Genomic DNA, 22318 nt, shown 5'->3' on the forward strand with positions numbered 1-22318 from the left:
CACGTCCCCGTGCCAGCAATTCCTAACCCCAGTGGGGCTTTTGGGGGAAGGGTGACTTTTGGAGGGAAGGGATGGGGCTGGTGGCAGCAGCCCTGGGACACTGGAATTTGTGCTGCCCCGTAGGTGTGTGGGGGGGGGGGGGGGGAGGGGAGCTGGGGGCTGTTTCACCCTCCTGCTCTGCACCCTGGGGTGCTCCCAGCACGGGCTGGGGATGCGGGTGCTGGGGATGGGGGTGGCAAGGTGGGGATGGGGGTGGCAGAGCAGGGGTGGAACTGGGGTGAAGCAGGGCGCTGGGACTGGGGCTGGGGCTGGGGCTGGGATTGGGATTGGGATTGGGATTGGGATTGGGACTGGGATTGGGACTGGGATTGGGACTGGGATTGGGACTGGGATTGGGATTGGGACCGCCGTGCTGTGGCTGCTCGGCAGGGTAACGCTGCCCTCTTGCGACCGTCCCATGGCGCTGCCTCCTCCTCCCGGGCTCACCGGCACTTCGACGGCAGGGAAACGCCGCCGTGACCGGCTTCCTTCCTCGTTTTTTTATAGACGGGAGGGTTGGGGCAAAGGAGGTGCTTACAGCAGAGCCTGTCCCTTCTCCCAGGGACTCACCTCGCTCAGTTTAGGGCCACCGAATCTCAAGTGGGCAATGAACGGCAGCGTAAGGAGTTTTGCAATTTAATTCAGATGGTAAGGCCCCGTGGTGCGTTACAACGCCCCATGTATGAGTTAGGGATGGGATAAGGCCCCCTGGTGCATTACGATGCCTGTATACGTATGGCTGAGGCCAGCTGTATGAGGTTCAACAAGGCCAAGTGCCGGGTCCTGCACCTGGGGCGCAATAACCCCAAGCAGAGCTACAGGCTGGGAGATGAGTGGTTGGAGAGCTGCCAGGCAGAGAAGGACCTGGGAGTGATGGTGGACAGTCGGCTGAATATGAGCCAGCAGTGTGCTCAGGTGGCCAAGAAGGCCAACAGCATCCTGGCTTGCATAAGAAACAGCGTGACCAGCAGGGCTAGGGAGGTGATCGTCCCCCTGCACTTGGCTCTGGTGAGGCCGCACCTCGAGTACTGTGTTCAGTTTTGGGCCCCTCGCTACAAGAAGGACATCGAGGTGCTTGAGCGGGTCCAGAGAAGGGCGACGAAGCTGGTGAGGGGCCTGGAGAACAAGTCCTACGAGGAGCGGCTGAGGGAGCTGGGCTTGTTCAGCCTAGAGAAGAGGAGGCTCAGGGGCGACCTTATCGCTCTCTACAGATACCTTAAAGGAGGCTGTAGAGAGGTGGGGGTTGGCCTGTTCTCCCACGTGCCTGGTGACAGGACGAGGGGAACGGGCTAAAGTTGCACCAGGGGTGTTATAGGTTGGATATTAGGAAGAGCTTCTTTACCGAAAGGGTTGTTAGGCATCGGAAGGGGCTGCCCAGGGAAGTGGTGGAGTCACCAGCCCTGGAGGGCTTTAAAAGACATTTAGATGTAGAGCTTAGGGATATGGTTTAGTGGAGGACTGGTTAGTGTTAGGTCAGAGGTTGGACTCGATGATCTTGAGGTCCCTTCCAACCTAGAAATTCTGTGACATGAGGTTGGTGTGGGTGGGATCAGCGAGCAACTGCAACCAAACCCTTTTATTACAATCACTCCTAAGCGTGGCTTCAATTGAAATGGGACACAAGCTTGATTGCATCGATTCTGACCTGAAAAACTTCACGGGCCTGTGATAATGGAGGAGCAATCACAACAAAAGGTGCTTGAACTTTAAGGGGGATGTGACAGGAACTGTAGAGACCCCCCCCCCACAAACCCAATTTCTCCTGATCCACGCAGTGACCGTGAGCATTGCGGGGGGCTCCCAGCCTGGCCCCCAGCACCCCCCGGGATGGGTCTCCTGCAGCACCCCCGGGAGCCCTGTCCAGTTCCTCACCTCCCTTATGGCAAGGGATTTTTCCTAATTCCTCCCTAACGCCCCCAATTCCTCCCTGATGCCCCCCCCCCTTAATTAAACCCATCTCCCCGTCCCATCACTGCACCACCTGACCCCCACCCCGCTCCCCAGCCCCGCCAGCCTGCCCAAGGCCCCCCCCCCTCGGACGAGAAGTATTATTTTATTTCTTATTTTATTATTTTATTTTATTTTATTTATTTATTTATTTATTTTTATTTTATTTTATTTTATTTTTATGGGGGGGGCTTTTCCCCCAGCCCCCGGGGCGGCCATAGCGGCGCCATCATGGCGGCCGCCCCCGTCTCCTAGCAACGCCGGCCCTTCCTGGAGGAAGGGGCGTGTCCCCCCGCCCCCAGCCGCCATTGGCTGAGGGGCGCGACCTCCTCCCTCTCCTATTGGCCATCCCGAGGAGGGGGGCGGGGACTCGGCTCTCACGCGGGCGGCGCGGGGTTAGCACGTGGCCGGAGGGCGGTGACGTAGCGGTGACGTAGGAGGCGCCGGGATCCCCCCTGCGCCCCGCTTAGAAGGGGTCGGGGAAACCCCCCGGGGCGGGGGGGGGATGGGCGGGATGGGGGGGGGGGAGCGTGGAATTGGGGCTGGAATGGACTGGGGGGGGTCCCACGGGGGCTGGGCTCGGGGTGCAAGATTTGGGGTGGGATCCCATGGGATTGGGGCCGGGGATCCCTGGGGTCGGGGCCGTGCAGGATTTGGGGGGGGGGCCATGGGGTCAGGGCTGTGCAGGGCTGGGGGGGGGGGGGGGACGTGGGATCGGGGTTGTGCAGGATTTCAGGGGGGATCCCGTGGGATTGGGGCTGTGTGGGATTTGGGGGGAATCCCATGGGGTCGGGGCTGTGAAGGATTGGGGGGGGAGGGGTCCAGTGGGGTCAGGGCTTTGTAGGATTTGGGGTGGGATCCTGTGGGATCGGGGCTGTGCGGGAGGTGAGGAGGGTTCCCACGGGATTGGGGTTGTGCAGGATTTGGGGGGGGTCCCATGGGGGCTGGTTTTGGGGTGCAGGATTTTGGGGTGGGTCCCATGGGATCGGGGCTGTGTGGGATTAGGGGGGGGTGGTACCATACGGGCGGGGCTGTGGAGGACTGGGGGGGGTCCCATGGGATTGGGGCTGTGAAGGATTGGGGGGGTCCCGTGGGGCCAGGGCTGTGCAGGATTTGGGGTGGATCCCCTGGGATCAGGGCTAGTGGTGGGAGATCTGCCCCCCAGTGTGCCACTGGACCCCGGATCCCCCCGGCTCCATCCCCAGCCACACCCCGACCCCCCCTCAGCAGGGATCTGCAGCCCCCCAGGGACCCACCCCTGGGAGGGATCCACCGCCCGCAGCCTCCTTTTGGGGACCCGCTCCCCACCCCCCGGCTCAGCCCCCCCAGCCGGGGACCCCCCCTCCCTCCGGCTGGGGGCTCGGTCCCAGTGCCCACCGTCCCCCCCCCACCGCCCGCAGGTGCCGGATGCCCCCCGGCCGCGTGCCCTTGGCGCTGCCCCGCGCCATGCGCCTCGTCCGCTTCCAGCCTCCTGGGGGGGCCGAGCCCCGGCTGGGGCTGGAGGAGGAGGAGGGCGGGGGCCTGGTGGACCTCAGCGGGGCCGAGCCCTCGCTGCCCCGCTCCATGCGGGCCTTCCTGGAGACCGGCGAGCACGGGCTGGCCGTGGCCCGCAGGTGGGCTACGGGGTCCCGAGGTTGGCTACGGGGTCCCGAGGTTGGCTACGGGGTCCTGAGGTGGGCTACGGGGTCCCAAGGTGGGCTACGGGGTCTTGAAGTGGGTTATGGGGTTCAGAGGTGGGTGTTGGGGTCTCCAGGTGCTTATCATAGAATCCTAGAATCACAGAATGCTTTGGGTTGGAAGGGACCTGAAAGATCATCCCGTTCCACCCCCCCCTGCCAGAGTCCCAAGGTGGGTGTTGGGGTCCTGAGATGGGTGCTGGTGTCCCGAGGTGGGCTATGGGGTTCCGAGGTGTATTACTGAGTCCAGAGGTGGCTGCTGGGGTCTGGAATTGAGTGCTGGGGTCCCGGGGTGGGTTACAGGGTCACGAGGTGGGTTATGGGGTCCAGAGGTTGGGGTCCCAAGGGTTCCTGGCACCATCCCCATGCTCAGCCCCATCCTGAGATGGGTTATAGGGTGCAGGGTTGGGGTCCCAAGAGTTCCTGGCACCGTCCCCATCCCCACAGAGCACTGGCCTCAGGCCAGCACCGCCTGCCGAGGGCGGGGGCGCGGCTGCTGGCCCCCATCAGTGACCCCGAGAAGGTGATCTGCGTGGGGCTCAACTACCGCGACCACTGCCTGGAGCAGGACGTCAAGGTGCCCAAGGAGCCCCTCATCTTCAGCAAGTTCCCCAGCGCCATCGTCGGGCCCTTCGACGACATCGTGCACCCGGCCGAGAGCAGCGTGAGTGCCCCGCGGCCCCCACCCCGTGCCCCCCGCCCCGTCTGGGGGGGGTGCAGCCCCCCCCCCCCGAGCCCTGATTTGTCCCCCAGGAGGTGGACTGGGAGGTGGAGCTGGCTGCGGTCATCGGGAAGACGGGGCGGCACATCCAGGTAACGGCAGCACCTTGTGCTTCGAGGGGGGGTGGCTGTGGCCCTGCCACCTTGTGTCCCCCCCCCAGCACTGGCTGAGTGTCCCCCCCCCCCCCCCAAAGGAGTCGGCGGCGCTGGAGCACGTCGTGGGCTTCACTGTGGCCAACGATGTCAGCGCCCGGGACTGGCAGATGCGGAGGAACGGGAGGCAGTGGCTGCTGGGGAAAACCTTCGACACCTTCTGTCCCCTGGGGCCGGCCATTGTCACCAAGGACTCGGTGACAGGTGGGGGTGGGACGGGGCGGGAGGCAGAACCCCGGCTCGCCCCCACCTCGAGCGTGGGGTCCCCGAGGTGCCCCCCTTGGTGACACGTCCCCTGCGCAGACGTCCACAACCTGAGCATCCGCTGCAGCGTCAACGGGCAGCTGATGCAGAGCAGCAGCACCAAGCAGCTCGTCTTCAGGCTGCCCCAGCTCATCGCATGGGTCTCCCAGTACGTGTGGCACCAGGAGGGGGGGGGACAACACGGGGAAGGGGGGGCCGGCAGCGTCCCGGCTCCCCCCGTGTGCGGGACCCCAGCCGATGGCTCCCCTGCTCCCCCCAGGTTCGTCACGCTGCGCCCCGGGGACGTGCTGCTCACAGGGACCCCTCCGGGTGTGGGGGTTTTCCGGAAGCCCCCCGTGTTTCTCAAGGTGAGCACAGGGTGGGGGGCTCGAAACAGGGCCAGGAGGGTTGGGGTGCCCCCCCCCCCATCAGATCAAACATGCTGCGGGCTTTACACCTTCCTCCCCCCATCCCTTCTCACCGACCCACCCAGCGCCCCAAATTTCCCCCTCCCAGGCTCCCAGCTCATGCTGGAGGTGCAGACCCCCCCTTGGCCGCCCTCCCCACGCACCCCACTCCCCCCTCCCCATGGGGCACGCACCCCTGGGGCCCAGGAGCCCCCACTTTACCCCCCCCCGAGCCCGCAGCAGGCGCGGTGCCACCAGCACCTCCTGCCTTGCAGCCAGGCGACGAGGTGTGCTGCGAGATCGAGGAGCTGGGCACCATCTGCAACAAGGTGGTGTGAGCACTGAGCCCCCCCCCCTGCTTCGACTGAGCCCCCCCCTGGGCCTCGCCATGCCGCGATGGCGTTCAATAAAGCCAAACGAGGAGGAGGAGAAGGAGGAAGAGGGTGCTGCTCCCTCTGTGCCCACAGCTGGGTTTATTGCTGCGCCGGGGCTACGGCTGCACGAACTGCTGGATGAAGGCTCGCAGCTTCCCCCGGCCCTCGGAGCAGCGGAAGGGCTCGGTGAGGTGCAGAAGGGGCCCCGCAGGGCTTGGCGCCTCCTCCAGCACCTGGGGAGGGACGGGGGGGTCGCAACGAGGCTGCTGGGGATGGGGACGGGGGCAGAGCCCGGCCGTGCTTACCCCCATCTCCTTGAAGGTCCGCAGCGTGCTCAGCGCCAGGCTCTGGGTGGGTCGCTCTGGAGGGAGAGAAATCCCCGAGGGAGCCCCCCCAGACCCACCTGCAGCCCAGCAGGGGTGGGGGGACGCCCGTCACCAGCCCCCAACTCACCCAAACCATCCTCCTCTGCTAGGAACTGCTGCAGTGCCCCCACACAGGCTGCCTCTGGGGCGGGGGAGCGGGGTCAGCACCAGGGTGGGGGGGAAAACCCCGATACCCCCAGCTCCGGGGCAGTGCAGCCCTGGTGGGCTCCAGCAGGGGCTGGGGCTGTGAGGGTGGGTGCTGCCAACCTGCCTCAGTTTCCCCCAAAGCCAAGCAGGGCTGGGGTGGGGGTAGAAGAAGAAGGGGCCATGGGGGTGTCCGGGGGGGGGTCCTACCAGGCTGGGGCCAGCTGGGCTGCTCCAGGAACGCTGCTGCTCGCGTGTAGGTCTGCAGAACGGGGCTCAGGAGGCGGCAGAGGAAGAGGAGGAGGCCGGGCGAGCCTTCGGGCTCTCGGAGCTGGGGAGAGCCCGAAGTGAAACGAGTTTGTGGAGCCTCAGCACCCTGCAGGGGCATGGACGGGGGGAGCCCCCCACGCACCTTGAAGCAGCGGTTGCAGACGTCCTCGCTGTCACTGTCACTGTCGGTGAAATCCACCTCGGTCCAGGGCTGCCCCTTGCTGTAGCGCCGTGGGGCCGGGTCGCACAGCCAGTGCTCATTCTCCGACTGCACAGTGACACCGGGCACCCGTGAATGGCACCGTGCATCCCTGTCCCCTCACCCCTGCCCGGGGGGGTCCTTCCCAGCCCAGGGGGAGCAGGGGACAGGTGCCCCAGTCCCTTGTCCCCGACCAGGACCGGAAGGCACGGAGCAGAGCGGGGACACCCACCTCCTCAGCCTCCAGCAGCCCGCACAGGATGAGCTTGTCCAAGATGTCCTGGCTCTGGTGGTCGAGGGGCTGGCAGGGCTGGCAGAGAGGAGAAGGGGCTGGTGAGGAGCCGGTGAGCACCCGGCCACCTCCACGCAACGGCAGCTGTCCCCGTGCCGCCCGCTCCCACCTGGAGCCCCAGCAGGCCGGGGGGCAGCAGCTGGAGCAGCAGCAGGGTCTTGTGGAGCAGCTCGTCCTGGCTCAGCGTGATGCTGGCGGGGCAGGAGGCCGCCCCCAGGAAGGGCAGCATCTCCAGCAGCAGGGCGCGGATGGCGCAGGCTGCCGGCAGAGCGGGGCGAGCGGTGTCACCGCAGTGTCACCAGGCCCCAAGTCAGGGACCCCCGTGCCCCGCTGCTCACCTCCCACCGCCTCGCTGGCGAAGACGGGCAGCAGGGCTGCGCTGTGCTGGCCCAGCTCCCAGCACGCCTCCACCGAGACCTTGGGGACCACCAGGACGTCACCAAGGGGTGCGAGGTGGTAGAGGGTGAGGCGAGCTCTGAGCAGGGCCAGGCTGTGCAGCACCAGGGCGCGGAGCTGCCCCGAGAAGCCCACGTCGTGCTGGCGCACCAGCGTCTCCTCCAGGAGCCACGCGAAGTCTGACATGAGCCGGGAGAGCCGGACACCCTGCAGGGAGAGAGAGGAGGCTGAGCTGGGCTGGGGGCTCTGAGGGCAGCCTGGAAGCCCCCCGAGGGCCTCGCCTCACCTGGCGGTGCTTGTGCAGCAGCAGCGTGGACACGATGCCCACGGCTGTGACGGCGGAGCAGGCGGTGCTGTCTGCGGGGAGCGAGAGGTGCTCGTTTGTCTCCCTTGGCACTCGGTTGTTTGTGCTCTATTTCCAGCACGGGCGCTGCCAGGCAGCAGCAGGAGCAGGGACACGCAGCCCCGAGGGCGTCCTGCTCCCCCACAGCCTGCGTGCCAGGCGGGTGGCTCAGGACAGACAGACCCCCCCCCCCCCTCCAACAGCCCCCTCACCGCTCAGGGCGTGCAGGCCCAGCCTGGTCACCAGCAGTTTGGCTTCTGCCTCCCAGCCGGGAGCCGTTCCAGGGGCCGGACCCTCAGGCTCTGCCCTCTCACTGCACGGCTGGCTGGAGCTGCAGAGCAGGGGGTGAGAGAGGTGGGAAAGGGGGGGCTGGGAACAGGCGTGGGGGGGCGAGGCGCTGCCCTGAGCTTACTGCGTGCCGAGGAGGGTGGGCAGCAGCAGCTCCTCCGGCGGCTTCCCCGCGCTGCCCTGTCTGCTGAGGGTGTTTGTCACAAACTCCTGGAGGGGGGAGGACGGAGCTGGTTACTGCCAGCAGCCCTCAGCACCACGCAGATGAATCCACACCTTTGGTGCCACCAAGAGCTGCCCCATCGAGCCCCAGCTTCCCCTAGACACAGGCTCAGCGGTTCTCTGGGGAACGCCAGATCCCCCCAGGATCCCCAAACCTTTCCACACACCCCCCAGAGGCTTGCAGAGCCCAGAGCATCACTCAGCACATCCCGTGGGGCCGGGCTGGATCCCGGGAGCCAGCTCTGCCCCGGAGGGTGGCCGTGGTGCCGCGCTACCTGCAGGGAGAAGGGCTGGGCGAAGTCCACGCGGGCACAGCCGAGGCGTCGGTGCAGGGCTCGGCACGCGGCCCAGAGGCAGGTGCTGAGGCTGAGGGGCCGAGCGCTGTGCTGGGGGAGAAGTGGAGTTAATTAATTAATTAACGGGGTGGCAGAGGGGGACGCCCCCACCCCGAATCAGGTGGTGTCCCAGGGTGAGGAGTGGGCTTGGGGCCGCTCACCGCTCCGCTGCCCTGGAGGCTGTCGGGGGCCAGGTCGTAGGCGATGCCCACGGGGACCACGAGGACATCGGGGACGGCGCCGTCCCGCACGGCTCGGAGCACCGGGGCCAGCCACTCCTGGGCAGTAGCTGAAAGGCACCGCGGGGCGCAGGGCTCCTCCAGGAAGATCAGCAGAGGCTGGCGGCTCCTCAGCACCTCCTCGACGTACTGGAGCAGAGGGGGGGAGGCTGGGGGTGCCGGTGGCACCGCAGGGACGTGCGGGAGCTGCCACCACCCATGGCCGGGAGCTTTACCACAGCCCAACAGCCTCACCCATCTGCCAGCACATGGTGCTGCAGCTCCAAGAAGCATTCACTGGGTGCTTTGGGTGCTTGGGGGGGGTTCCTCCCTCCCAGCCCTGGGGGGTGAATGTGGAGGGTGGACTTACCGAGGCAAGCACAGCAGCTGGGAGCCCTCTGTCCTGCCCACTCGATGCCTGCTCCATCTCCACCGGCAGGAAAACCCCTCCCAGGCAGCGAAGCAAGGCCCTGTTGGGGAGGAAAATGCTGCGGGTGCCCCCCATGAATGGGACCACGGCCTCCCTGCCACCCTTCTGCCCTCCCCACAGGCAATCTCATTCACCCTGTGCAGGGCAGCAGCCACGTGCCGGGCTGATAAAGGGCTCCCCGTGCCTTACCGGAGGCCAGGGCTGCAGTTCAAGCTGCCCACTGTCACCCTGGGCACCCCCAGGCCGTTGGAGAAGAAGAGGAAGGAGAGCAGCAGCCCATCCAGCTGGGATTTGTGCGTGGAGAGGAAGACCAGCGGCACGTCGGGCTGTGGGGACGGGGGAGGCGATGAGGACTGGGTGCCGAGGGGGAGATGTGCAGCAGCGGCGTGCCGGGAGCGGGCGACCGCGCTCCTCACCGTGGTGGCAGCCCTCAGCACCATCTCCAGCTGCCCTCGGTGGAGCTGCACGCTGAGGAAGAGGCGGCTCAGGAGCCGCAGCAGGACCCAGCCGCACAACCTGTGGGACAGGGCAGCACAGCAAGGTGGTGAGCAGCCCCCCAGGGGCTGTGGCTGCACCCAAAGCCCCCCCGGAGACCTCGGCCAGGCTACAAGGCAGCACCCAGGCACCATCCGGGGACGTGGGCGCTTCCCTCAGCTCCCTCCCCCTCCTCCCAGGCGCAGTCCTGGCCCTCCCCTGCCTCAGTTTCCCCAGCCAGGCACAAATGGGGCTGTGCGAGACGGTTCGCTTCACGGCATCGACTCCTGATCTCACTGCTCAGCTCCCGTGAAGCAAATAAACAGCTTCATTATAAATTAAGTTAAAACACTAAAGGCTGGATGTGACAAGACCACCCCCCTCTCCCCCCCGGTAACAAAAGCTCAAGTCAATTACCCCTCCATCTCCCCGTCCTCCCGCACGCTGCTTACGGGAAGGATCTGAGCGCTTTTATCCCCTGGGTAATTTCTTCCCTTTAAATACTTCAGACTGCTCAGAAGGTTCTTTTATTACAGCTCAATCAGACGAGCAATTAGGGTACAATGCAACCTTTAATTGCCAATTTCTCAATGACAGGAGGTAAAAGGAAAAAAAAAAAAGGGGGGGGGAGAAAAAGGAGAAATTTTCCTTTGCTTTGCTTTGATTTCCACCCCCCTGGTGTGGCTCCCCCCGCCACCATCACTCCAGCATTTTGTATTCCAGCTCTGCAGAGGGGGAAATATCCCTAGGAGGCCATGCGAGACCCCAAGGAGCAATCCCCCCTTGCAAGGGGCTCCGTGCCCCACCTGAAGAGCAGGAGGGAGCTGGAGCAGAGGAGCGGGACTGGGAATGGCCAAGCTGGGGCTGGGAGCAGCCACATGGCCCTGCACCCACCTGAGCACAGGGAGGGAGAGCGGGGCCTGGATCCCAGCCAGGATCTCTAGGACTTTCTCCTTCCACCCCTGGCGGGACTCGCTGTTCCCCCCCGAGCCACGGGCCTGCCTGGCAGCGATGTCCCGTACCCTGCAGAGGAGGGAGGCGAGGTGGGAAGCGCGGGTTTAAAGCTTTTTTTTTCAGCCAAACCCGCTATGAGTTACAATAATTACAGTGTACCGGCTGCCAGCCCCGTGCTGGATAATTAGCAGTGACAAGGGGCGAGGTGACAGGTGCCTGACGAGGCCACGTCACCCGGCGCCGTGCAGCAGCAGCAGCCAGAGACCAAACACGGAGCAGCCCCTGCACGAGGACAGGGTCTCTGCTGGGGGGTGACACCGAAGCCCCCAGCTGTCCCCACTGACCTGCGGCTGCAGCAGACTCTCTCCGGGAGGTCCCTGGGGGTGTCGGCGGGCACCTTCCAGTCCCAGACAGCCAGGAAGCCGCAGAGGCGTCGAACCAGCCAGCCCCGGTACCTGGGCACGGAGACAGAGTGGGTGAGAGCAGCCGGGGCTGCGGTGCAGAGCACCCCCATTTTCAGGGTGCTGTTACTGCATCGGCCTCCCTCAAACGTGCTCTTTGCAAGCATTCAAGACTTTTCTTCCCATTTTATAGCTGAGGAAATGGAGGCACCGGCACTCTGCTTGGTGCAGAGCGCTGCTCTAGGCCTCACCAGATTGCTGCCCGCTTTCCTGGCACGGAGAAGGAAATCTGGCATTGCTCGGGAAGAGCTGGGGGCTTGCGGGCTGCGAGGAAAGCTCTCCAGGCACCCTCCAGCCCTCCCCGCCTCAGCAAGCCACCCCTGTGTCTGCTGACATGTCCCCGAAGCTGCTCTCGCCAGCAGCTCTGCCAGCACCGGCACTGCTGCGCGTCCCAAGCCAGGGACTTCCCCAAATCCACCCCAAATCAGAACTGGGCAGCACCACTGGGTCAGAGAGGGGTGTGCGTGATGTTCCAGGCATCACAGAGCATGGGGGACCCAGCGTGCGACGAGGCTGTGGGTGCCCAGGCAGGGGCAGAGGGTCTCCACACCTCCAAGCTGTCTGCTTTTGATCTCAGCCTCCCATCTCCAGCCTCTTTTTTAGCATCCCGCAACTCCTGAGGCGCTCTGAGCGGAGATGAATTATTCAAAGAGTTTGAAAGCTGGGAGCTGGGATATTTCAAGCAGAAGGGAGCATAATGACCCGATTTGGAAAAATACAGCGCAGAATTGCTGAGCTGCCAGGGACTGCTCAGAAAGGGAGAGGAACCGGAGGAGTCCGGCACCTCCAAAAACTCGGGCTGAATTCAGCGACAGGCGTTTGGCAAGCGAGCGGCTCCTGGGCGGCCACGTCAGCTCCTCAGCTGGAGCAGGGGCTGGTTCACACCAGCTGAGATCCCCGCGGGGCCGTGGGGAGGAGGAAGCGCATGGGGGCTGCCGAGGCCATCTCGCATCTCCCAGGGGTGGGAGCGAGCTGGCCCCGCGTGCGTGAGCTTCTCCTTGTGCCGGAGCCAGAGGGGAGAACGAAAACACCCTCTGCCCCCTCTCAGGCTCTTCCCAACAGCTTCAAGAGATCAAGTTTTGATTTAAGAAGTCCCAAGCCCTTGACACTGTGGCTGACTGCTCTTCCAGGCCACGAGGGTGACAGTAAGCAGAGGAACGGACCAAGCCCTTTCCTCTCTGCTGTTATTATTGCTCTGCACTCGGAGATGTGGCTTCCATTCAAAAAATAATTAACGTGACTACTTTCTGGACTAATTAGTGAGCGAGGATGACAGAGAGGCGTCCCTGCACTCCAGTGCAGCAAGGGAAGTCGGTTCCCCAGGGATTCAGACAAGAACAAAACCTGGAAAAAGGGATTTGCCCAGCATCCCTGGCACAGGGCTCTGCTCCGAGCGCCCACGCAACAACTGGTACCGACGGTCCCATCCTCACCTGGTGTCCTCCTCCGTCACCTGGGTGGCGTTGCGGAAGCCGAGGGAGGAGAGCTGCGCGTGGTAGAAGCCATCCTGGGAGCAGAGCAAGGGAAATGGCTGGAGGTTAGCCCAGACCAGCTGGGAAAGGCAAACCCACCGCCACCGCACCAGCAGCCCTCAGCTGAGCCCCTGCAGCGGCCTTACCCAGCTCCTGGGGGTGCAGGTCTGGCAGCAGCGCCCCGTGAGCGGCCGGTATTTGCCCAGAAAAGGGATGAAAATCTCCACTTTCTGTTCTGAATCACAGACCCAGGTCTTCATCTGAAGAGGGAAAGAAAGACAGGGAGAGGGAGGGATGGCAAGGAACCTCCTTGCCCTGGAAATACGAAGTGCAGGCAAACGCTCCCCCAAATGCACTGGGGCAAGGAGAAGTCCACTTCTAAACTCTCTGGGGAGAAATAAAGCTGCTACGTGCTGGTGCGAACCTCCTGTGACCAAGCCCCAGGTTCAGCCTGCAGCTGCCTTCCTCCCCAAGCAGCCCCCCACATTTAGCTTTTAAAGGGGCCTTGTAAAAAAGATGGAGAGCAACTTTCTGCTCAGCCAGATAATGACAAGACAAGGCGAAATGGTTTTAAACTAAGAGAGGGGAGATTTCGATTCGAGGTTAGGACGAAATTCTTCATTCAGAGGGTGGTGAGGCACTGGAACAGGCTGTCCAGAGAGGATGGGGATGCCCCATCCCTGGAGGTGTTCAGGACCAGGTTGGATGAGGTCCTGAGCAACCTGATCTGGGGGTGACATCCCTGCATGTGGCAGGGGGGTGGAACCGGGTGATCTTTGTGGTCCCTTCCAACCCAAGCCATTCTGATTCCAGGATACATTTACGTGCCACTGTCACCAGAGGAACGTGGGGACCTGGAAATGATGAGAGCAGCACCCTGGGGTGATCACCGTGCTCCAGCAGGAACAAGCCCTTGGAGACGTGTCCGGCACGGCCCGTGGAGGTCAGCTGAGGAGGCAAGGGCAGGAGAGAATCAGTGAGAGTCAGGGTGTGCAGGAAGGCTGTGGAGGCCCCTCGCCCCCACGACAGCAACCAGGAGACCTCTCCCCTCATAACCAGGGTGGGGGACAATGGGACAACGGCAGCATGGGACCCACGGAGTGCCAGAAGGAGGTGCTGAGCCCCTCTCCCCACTTCAGGCATTGGAAGGGAAGGGACCGGCTCCTTGGTGGGGAAATGAGTTGTTCTACTGCAGAAAGAAAGAAAGGGAGGGGAAAAAACAGCAACCAACGCTCCAAAAGCCCTCGGGAAAAGAATTTGTTCTTTGTAATACAGCTCCGGCACGGCTACAATTGACTTTTCCCTCCCACACCTTCCTCCCCGCAAGCAAGGAGATGCCAATCTGTACCCAACAACCCCATGGCACCACCAAGACACAGAGATCCCCAGGACAGCAAGGACAGGAGAGAGTCGTGCAGGCAGGGTGGGATGTAACGCTGTCCTTCTGGAAATCTCCCCTCCCCAGACACCTGAGAGACACTCGGGCTGAGACCCGCAGTGCTTTGCAGCCCAGGCTCCATGCTGCTCTTCAGGGAGATGTTTACACCCCAAAAGGAAGGAATAATCCTTGGTTTTCAATCCCAGATTTTCAAACCCAAGCAAGGAGATGCTGCGTGACACCAGCTAACAGCAAACGCACCCACTGCTGATCAGCAGGGACACTTCTCCCTCTATAAAAAACAAATGCAGGAAAGTAAACCGTGCTAATGTGGCTCACGGATGCCAGGAGGAGCGGGGTGACAACCACCGTGGGGACATCCCAGGGTCACTCGCGTGCCCACACATGAGACCCCTCTGGCAGAGCCGGTGCAGCCCGCGGAGGCTGCAAACACTTCTACCCCCGCCTCACTTTGGAGCAGAGATTTTAAAGTCATTTTATTCCAAGAAACAGCACTCAGCGAGGCTTCTCCTGGCAGCGACGGGAGCGCGAGCACTTGCTCACGCAGAAAAACAACCTGTTTTTCAAATCCAGCAGGGGAAAAGAAGGAAACAGGGGTCTGGCGTCAGCCTGCCCCGGGCCACCTGGGCACCTGGGGGGAACCCACAGGGGACCCGAGCAGGGTACACGATGCCTGGGTACAGCGGGGCGCTCGTGGCACGAGGGAACAGGGCCAGCATGCGCTGGCAGTCACCGCGTCCCCGCCACGGGGACAGCCTGTCCTTGTCCCTCAGGGAGCCTCACCTGGCTTCAGGCTGCGATGGCGTGGGGGGGCACGCTCAGTCTCGGTGCTGAAGGGGGATGCTGCCCTGTGTCCTGTGCCACACAGCTGGAGAAGAGAAGACAGAAACTGGGCAGAAAGAGTGGGTTTGGGGTCTGGTCCTGCAGAGGGGGCCGCTGGCACAGGGCATCCCCACGGACCCCACAGGGCTGGGGAGGGGCAGGAGGAATGGACCCCGCACGGGCCCCACAAAGCCCTTGGTGGGGTTTGGGAACCCAACCCCACAGACCCCACGCGTCCCACTGAGCCTTGCTCATGGGGAATGTACCCCACAAGGACCCCTTACATCCTACATGGACCCCTTTCACCCTACATGGGCCCACTGCATACCACATGGACCCCTTCCACCCCCCATGGGCCCTACACAGCCCACATGGGCCCTACACAGCCCACACGGGCCCTACACAGCCCACATGGACCCCATACACCCCACGAGCCCCACACAGGCCCCACAGAGCCCTGGGGGCTTTGGGAGCCCACGCTGCACGACCCCACAGGGCCCTGGGGAGGGCACAGGCCCCACACAGCCCCTATAGTCGTGGTCTGGGGGAACCCACCCTACAGCCCCTCCAGGGCTATGGTTTGGGGTACGCCCCCCCCAGGCCCCATAGAAGCCCCCCAGGCCCCGGCCCCGCTCACCACCGCCCGGCCCGGCCCGGCCCGGCCGCCCCGCTCCGCCCCCGGGTGGGCACGGCCTGAGCGGGCCCCTCCTGGGTCTCGGTCCCCGGGGTGGTGGCCATGGCCCTGTTCCCTCCCCCGACCCCCCAAATCCCGGTCCCCGTCCCTCCTTGTCCCCCCTGTCTCCCCTTTTGTGCCCCCCGTCGCCGACCTCCGCAAGGCTGGGAGCCCGCGGGGGCTGCGGCGGGCAGGCCTTGAGTGAGGGTGCTGAGGGATTAAGGGGGAAAAAAAGAAAAAATAAGGGAAAATAACAAGTGAGGACAAATAAAAAGGCATTTATATAGAGGGGGGCAGCTCCAGAGCCTGGGCAGGGGGGCTGCGTCCTGCCCACCCCAGGCCCGGTGCTTTCGGGGTCCTCCAGCTCTCTGTGTTCTTCCAGGCTTTTTCCCTCTTTTTTTCTTTTCTTGTTCATCACTTTTTGTGTGTGTGTGAGGGGAGCTTTTTCTCATTTGTTGGCTTTTCCTCAGTTTTTCGATCTTTTTCTCACTTTTTTCTACTTTTTTCTCACTTTTCCCCCAGACCCGGATAGCAGCAGAGCATCGCCCGGCGACCCCGGCAAATCTCACCCCGCGAGGAAGCTTTCACGCGGCCCAGCCCAGAATTTGGAAAAAATTTTTGAGCATTTTCTCCGCAAAGTGCCTGCTGCGGCTTTTCACCCCCCGGCGCGCCGCCGCCAGCCGCGCGGTGGTGGCCATGGTTACCGTATCTCCCCTTCCCTGCCTCGTGCCGCGCTGCCATTAAACCCAAGTACAAATAAAGCGCTTTCACAAGCCCCGGCGGCCCCGAAGCCGCTCCCAGATCCTTATTTTTAAATATTTGAACGGAAAGAAGCATTTTTCCCCCATGAAGAAACAGATTGCCCCCGCCGCGTTCCCGCCTGACCTCCCCTCCGCAGGCGAAAGTGGCCAAATGTTGTCACCACCCCACGAAATAAAGCAAACAGCATGGGACGGAGGGAGCGCGCCGCGGGGCTGCGATTGAGCCCATTTCCCACCCCAGTGAGCCCCGGAGCTGCAGGCTGAGACCTGGCAGGAGCTCATCACACCTCAGCATCGCCCACGCTGCTCCCACACCAGCGCTTTCCCAGTCTGAGGCAGACTGGTGCCAGTTCTAGCCAGCCGCTGGGCCTGAGCATCCTCCCTGGCAACAACCTCTGCACCCGAGGGAGGAGGCTGGGCGCAGCAATTAATGTTTCTGCTCAATTAACCTCTCCCCGCTCTTCCCCATCGCTGGCGGGGCCGCGGGTTGGCTCAGCAGCAAGTGTGGGGTCAGCCCAGCCTGAGCAAGCCCTCGAGCCCCCGGCACGTCCCCAGGGAGCACCGAATTCCAGAGGCATGCGGACTGACGCCACACGCTTTGGGGTCTAACCAGGGCTTTTTTTTACATTTTTTTTTTTTGTTGTTGATTTTGTTAGCTTTAATCCATGGGATTTAAAAATACATATATATGAATTTACATGGCCTCTTTTTTGCAGCAAACCTGGTTACGCTGAGTAGGGGGGATTTTAGTGAGTCACCATGACAACCTGGGTGCTGTTTTGGGGAAATTACCAGGAAGAGAAGGGCTGTGAGAGCCTGGGGAGTGGGGGGGAAGGGGTAAAGGGGGCTGGAGGCAGCACTGGGGCTGGGGCAAGCATCCTCTCCCACTGGGGCCATGCCCAGCCTTATAGGACCAAGCCCAGCTCTATAGGGCCAAGCCCAACCCCCTAGGACCATGCCCATCTCCATGGGACCATGCTGAACCCCATAGCACCTTGCCCAGCCCTACAGAACCATACCCAGCCCCATACAACCATACCCAGCCCCATAAAAGCCTACCCAACCCCATAGAACCATGCCCAGCCCCACAGCTCCCCTCAATGCAAGGCAGTGGGGGGCACTGGGAGGGCAGGGGGCTAGGGCTGGCTGGGGGCCAGGGTCTCAGCGTGCGCAGCGGCCCCGGTCGCACGCCCTCTCCCGCGCCGCTGTCACCCCAGCACTGTCCCAGCGCGCCAGGTCAGGCCAACGGCCGCCGGCCTCTTCTGGCTTGGTTGTGGAGGAGGGGGGGAAGTGTCCGGGCTGGGAAAGGGCTTCCAAAAAAAGCTCAACCCGTTTTCAGGGTGGCCGGAGGCGATGTCCCTGCTGGGACGGGGAGGTGGCGGGGGGCCAGCACCGCTCCGCCACCGCAGGGGCGAGCTGTCCCCAGCCCTGTCCCCTGGGGCTGGGCTCGGCATGTGCAGCCCCACGTTCGCTGCTTCTCCCTGGGCTGGTTGTGGGGGGGGGCACGGGGTGGGATGGGGGCATGGATGGGGTGGGGGGCCTGGGAATATGTGGGTAAGGAGGCAGCGGTGTGAGGCACAGGACTCTGGTATAAGGATCTGGGGGGGGATCCTGCAGCACTGGGGGGCACCAAGCACTGGGGAGGGTCCCCATGCGGTGGTGGGGGTCCCCATGCCCCACTGCGGGGCACCGTGCACCACTGTGAGTCACGATGCAGTGGCGTGGGTCGCGATACACCGGTGTGGGTCACCACCGTACACTGGTGTGGGTCACCGTGCGCCGTCGTGAGTCAGCACAGCAGCGTGAGTCACGATACAGCGCTGTGGGGCACCGCGTGCCACCAGGAGTCACGATACACCAGTGGGGTCATGACATGCTGGCGGGGGCTGCAGTACAGTGGTGGGGGTGATGCTCCACCACCGTGGGTCATCGTACACCAGTGTGGGTCGTGATACACCACCATGAGTTGCGATACACTGGTGTGGGTCACAACACACTGTCGGGAGGCACGATACAATGGTATGGGTCATGATACCGGTGTGGGGCATGGTGTGGGGTGTGACACACCATCCCGAGCCACATTACACCAGCATGGGGCACACCACACCACCATACAGCACTGTGGGTCCCGATACAGCCCTGTGGGTCACGATAGAGCAGTGTGGGTCACACCAACATGGGTCACATCACACCACTGTGACCCCCACCCCATGGGCACAGCTCACGAAACCCCCTCCAGGGGACCCCCTGTTCCCGGGCCAGGCAGCACAGCCCTATATCAGACAGCTGAGAATCCCCCCCTCATCATTTCACATGGCACCGTTGCAAGCGGCCAGCACAGGGCTTTGTCCCCGTCCCCCGGCGCTGCCTCCCACCCCCGTCCGGTTCAACATCCTCGGGGTCGGGCCCTGCGGGAGGCAGCTGCAGGGATTTATTCTTTGGGGCGGGGGGGTTGGGGGGTGTTTTTCTAATTATTATTTATTTTCCCCGTGCGCTGCCATAAATAACCGACCCCGTCCAAACATTTTGTTCCCGCTCACCCTGCAAACATTCCTCCCGAGCAGGCGACCCATGGCCACGGGAGGAACTCAGCCCCGAGCGCTGCCCTTGCACCATGGGGGGGTGGTTCCAGGGCCCCCCAACCCAGCAGGGGCACAGGGCGAGGTGGCTGCTCCAGCTGGGCTGTGCCCCCATGTCCCCTCCACGGCATTGAGAAGGAAGTGATTTTTTTTTTTCTTATTACAAAATATCTTTTATTGTTAAAAGGCAGCGGCCCCCAGGACTCGGGGGGCTCGGCTGGGACACCCAAAAAACAGGGGGAAAAGCTGATTTCCTGGGGGCACCGTGTGTAGGGTGGGGAGAAAAATCCCTGACCCCCCCCATTGCCGTTCTCGGGCCGGGGTCTGCTTGCCGAGTACCCCAGCACAGCTGGGGAGATGCCACCGGGCTCGGGGACAGGGGATATGTGGCACGGGTGGCACGTGCCCCCAGCCCCGTGGGACTGGGTTTCCCGCGGCAAATTTGGCAGCGAGACGAGGCAGCGGGCGGGCAGGCGCTGCCAGCCGAGAGCCTGCTGCCTGGGGAGGAAAAGCGGGGGGGGAAAGGGAGAAACGATAAGGAAAAAGGGAAAACGAGGAGGAAAAAGGGAAAATGAGGGGGAAAAGGGGAAAACAAGTGGGAAAAGGGGAAAATGAGGAGCCCCCGTGTGAGCTGGGTCCCCCAAGGGGACGGCCACCAGGACCGGCAGAGACAGCAAAGGTGAGAGGGGTGGAAGGAAGAGCAAAGCTCCCCGAAAACCGCGGCACGAACCCGTCGTAGCGTCGGGGGGCTGGGGGGGGGCGAGGCGCAGTGCCTCCGGGCGGGGGCGAGCCCCTCACCACGCCGTCCGGGCGCCGCGGCGGCAGAGGATGCGGCGGAAAGCCTTGCGGAAGTCCTGGTTGAAGACGGTGTAGATGACGGGGTTGAGGGAGCTGTTGCAGTAGCCGATCCAGAAGAAGAACTGGAAGACGCCCTCGGGCACCTTGCAGCGCCGCGGGCAGACGGCGCCCAGGCTGTAGAGGAAGAAGAAGGGGAACCAGCAGAGGACGAAGACGCCGATGACGACGGCCAGCACGAAGGTGAAGCGCTTCTCCCGGTTCGCCTGCGCCTTCCTCCGCCAAGGGCCGGGGCTCAGCGTGGGCGCCAGCACCACCCGCCCCGTCCCTGTGGCCAACGTGTCCCTGGGGCGCCCCGCGGGCCGTGGGGACCCCCCGGAGCCCCGGCCGGCCCCCGCTGTCACCACCGCTGCTGCCGACGGCTCCTCGGGGCTGAGCAGCGAGGTCCTGTCTGCCGGCAGGGGATGGGGTCCCCGGGTGTCCCCATCGGCGGTGGGGGCGGCGTTTGGGGGCGCCGAACCCGGGGGGCTGGGGGCGGCGGGGGGGCTCTGGCCACGGCGGTGGCGGCGCTTGGCGATCAGGTAGATGCGCAGGTAGACGAGGATCATGATGAGGCAGGGGGCGAAGAAGGAGCCGATGCTGGAGGAGAGGATGTACCAGGCCTCCTCGTTGAGCTTGCACTGCGGCCGCCCGCCCGGCGCCGCCTTCTTCTCGCCCTTGTAGACCAGGGGCGGCAGGGAGATGACGGCGGCGATGGTCCAGACGATGAGGATGCTGCACTTGATGCGGCGCGGCGTCCGCTTGGCGTTGTACTCGATGGCGCGGCTGACGGACCAGTAGCGGTCCAGGCTGATGGCGCAGAGGTGCACGATGGACGAGGTGCAGAAGAGCACGTCCAAGGCCAGGTAGATCTCGCACCACGTCTTCTGGAAGTACCAGTAGCCCAGCAGCTCGTTGGCCAGCGAGAAGGGGATGATGAGCGTGGCCACCAGGATGTCGGCGGCCGCCAGCGAGACCAAGAAGAGGTTTTGGGGTGCCCGCAGCGAGCGGCTCGTCAGCACGGCCATGATCACCAGCACGTTGCCCGTGATGGTGAAGAGCACCAGGAAGGTGATAGCGGCCGCGATGGCAGCGGTGGCCTGCACCGAGTACCCCCCCTCGGGGCTCTCCATGGCGGGGGCCGGGGGGGCACGGAGCCGGGATCCGGCCAGCGGCACTCAGCGGCCCCCCGGGACGCGGGGGACGGGGCGGGAGGATGAGGATGGGGTGGGTTGGGGGTCGGGGGTCCCTCTCGCCATCCTGCTGCTGCTGCTGCTGGGCTGCCCGCCCCCTGCCCGCCCCCTGCCCGTCCCCGACCCGGTGCCGGTGCCGGTCCCCTCCTGCCGGTGCCGGTGCCACCGGGCTCTGCGCCGCCGGGCGCCGCCTCCGCGGGGTTTTGATCGGGCGCGGGAGGGCTCTGAGACGCCCCCGCCCCCGGGGCGGACCCGGGCGGCACCGGGGACACGCGGAGGAGCCGGGGGATGCGCCGGGCTCCAACCCGCACCCCCCCCGGATCGTGTCACCCCCCCAGGATGGTGTCCCCCCCCTCCGGTGCCTGCATCCCCCCCAGTACTTGTGTTCCCTCCCCAGCACCCACGTCCCACCCGGACCCTCGTCCCTCCCCAGTACCCGCGTCCCTTCCCCACTGTGAGCCCCCGAGCCCCCCCCAGCACCCCTGTCAGCCCCCCAGCACTGTCACCGTCCCCATAGGAACTGCATCGTGCAGCAGCACCCATGTCCCATCCCTTCCTTTTGGGGTCCCCCCCGACCCATCCTCACTGCCCATGCCCCCCAGGGCTGGATGAACTCCCCCAGTCCCAGCCACTCCGCAGCCACCCCCCAGTTTGGGACTTTGGCCCCAAATCTTTCCCCCTGATCTCCCTGCCGGCTCCGTCCCTGAGGGGTTTGGATGGGGCACCCAAGCAGCTCCAAAAACTGACAGCAGAAATTCCTGGAATTGCCCCTTTTTGCCACAGTTTCAATGCACTCAGGACCCGACCTTGCCCAGGTTTCGAGGCACCGATGCCAAAACCAGACACACAAATCCCACTGGGATTTGTGGCCCCATTAAAACCCGTGAGAGAAATCTCAGACTGGGAGGAAGAGCAGCAGAGCGGTGGTGCCCAGCTCCATGCCCCGCTCTTCCTGCCCCATTTCTTTATTATTTTATGAGAAAAAGAAAGGCTGCCTGGGCTCTGGCACTTGTGCTGAGGGTGTGTGCAGGTTTCCCTGTTGTTTTTTTGTCCCTGTGCGCTGTTTCAGACGGGGCAATCAATGAGGCAGCCGCCGGGCGCCATAAAGCACCTTTGTCTCTCCAGCTCCTCGATCTCGTTTGTTAAAAGACACTTTTATCTCCAGCTCCGCGCTTTTGGGGCTTTTTTCCCTTTTTTTCGAGGGCTGAAGATGCTTTTGGAGCATTTCTAAGGCACGCTGCAGCCGTTGCTGCTCCAAGCTCACCTCCGTGCCCCGTCCAACAGCAGTGTGCCCATGCTGGGGACCTGTCCTTGTCCCCCTGGTGGGGACACCGACCCGACCCTGTTTTCCTCCTCACCCCCCAGGGATGCTGCAGGGGCTTAGCCCCAGCACAGCCCCATCCTTCACCCACAGCCATCACTGAAATTTGGGTTTTATTAAGGGAGAAACCGAGGCACAATGGGGCAGAGCCTCAGGCCCACTCCCCAACCCAAAGCTGGATGCAGCTCCGGCACCTGCAGGCAAAAACCCTTTTTCCCTCTTAAATGAGGTTTTCCTGAAACAAAGAGGTGGGCACAGAGAAGTCACCTCTCTGCAGACCGGGGCTGGATGGGGCTCCCAGCACCGCCTCGCTG

The 22318-nt window shown here is 63.7% G+C and overlaps 3 protein-coding genes across 15 annotated transcripts; 1 reads left to right on the forward strand and 2 right to left on the reverse strand.

Annotated features, from left to right (window-relative positions):
• Positions 1-2318: 2318 nt before the first annotated feature.
• LOC137845232 (oxaloacetate tautomerase FAHD2B, mitochondrial-like) lies at positions 2319-5620 on the forward strand. The gene is made up of 8 exons (XM_068662289.1): positions 2319-2461; positions 3387-3599; positions 4110-4326; positions 4416-4475; positions 4577-4739; positions 4839-4947; positions 5059-5146; positions 5461-5620. Exons 2-8 carry the CDS (start codon positions 3394-3396, stop codon positions 5521-5523), a joined length of 906 nt encoding a protein of 301 aa, XP_068518390.1. The 5' UTR covers positions 2319-2461; positions 3387-3393; the 3' UTR covers positions 5524-5620.
• Positions 5615-16697, reverse strand: LOC137845230 (glycerol-3-phosphate acyltransferase 2, mitochondrial-like). Of its 13 annotated transcripts, XM_068662278.1 has the most exons (24): positions 15281-16684; positions 14605-14689; positions 14062-14092; positions 13299-13611; positions 12569-12682; positions 12384-12457; positions 10834-10944; positions 10430-10558; positions 9478-9577; positions 9251-9387; positions 9002-9101; positions 8575-8838; positions 8354-8464; positions 7981-8066; positions 7781-7899; positions 7512-7582; positions 7168-7432; positions 6939-7087; positions 6770-6847; positions 6481-6606; positions 6279-6399; positions 6013-6066; positions 5865-5920; positions 5615-5792 (listed from the first exon to the last, which is right to left on the reverse strand). In XM_068662278.1, the coding sequence occupies exons 1-24, from the start codon at positions 15593-15595 to the stop codon at positions 5676-5678; spliced, it is 3126 nt and encodes a 1041-aa protein (XP_068518379.1). In that variant the 5' UTR covers positions 15596-16684; the 3' UTR covers positions 5615-5675. The 13 variants fall into 13 exon arrangements, with proteins under 13 accessions (XP_068518379.1, XP_068518378.1, XP_068518375.1 ...); XM_068662277.1 differs by having other exon boundaries at positions 5615-5723; positions 6279-6606; positions 15281-16691; XM_068662274.1 differs by having other exon boundaries at positions 6279-6606; positions 15281-16691.
• A 2613-nt stretch (positions 16698-19310) lies between these two features.
• On the reverse strand, positions 19311-20767 carry ADRA2B (adrenoceptor alpha 2B). The gene has a single exon (XM_068662288.1). It carries the CDS (start codon positions 20621-20623, stop codon positions 19451-19453), a length of 1173 nt encoding a protein of 390 aa, XP_068518389.1. The 5' UTR covers positions 20624-20767; the 3' UTR covers positions 19311-19450.
• Positions 20768-22318: the final 1551 nt, after the last annotated feature.

Source organism: Anas acuta, chromosome 27 (assembly GCF_963932015.1).
Source record: "Anas acuta chromosome 27, bAnaAcu1.1, whole genome shotgun sequence".
Taxonomy (NCBI): Eukaryota; Metazoa; Chordata; class Aves; order Anseriformes; family Anatidae; genus Anas; species Anas acuta.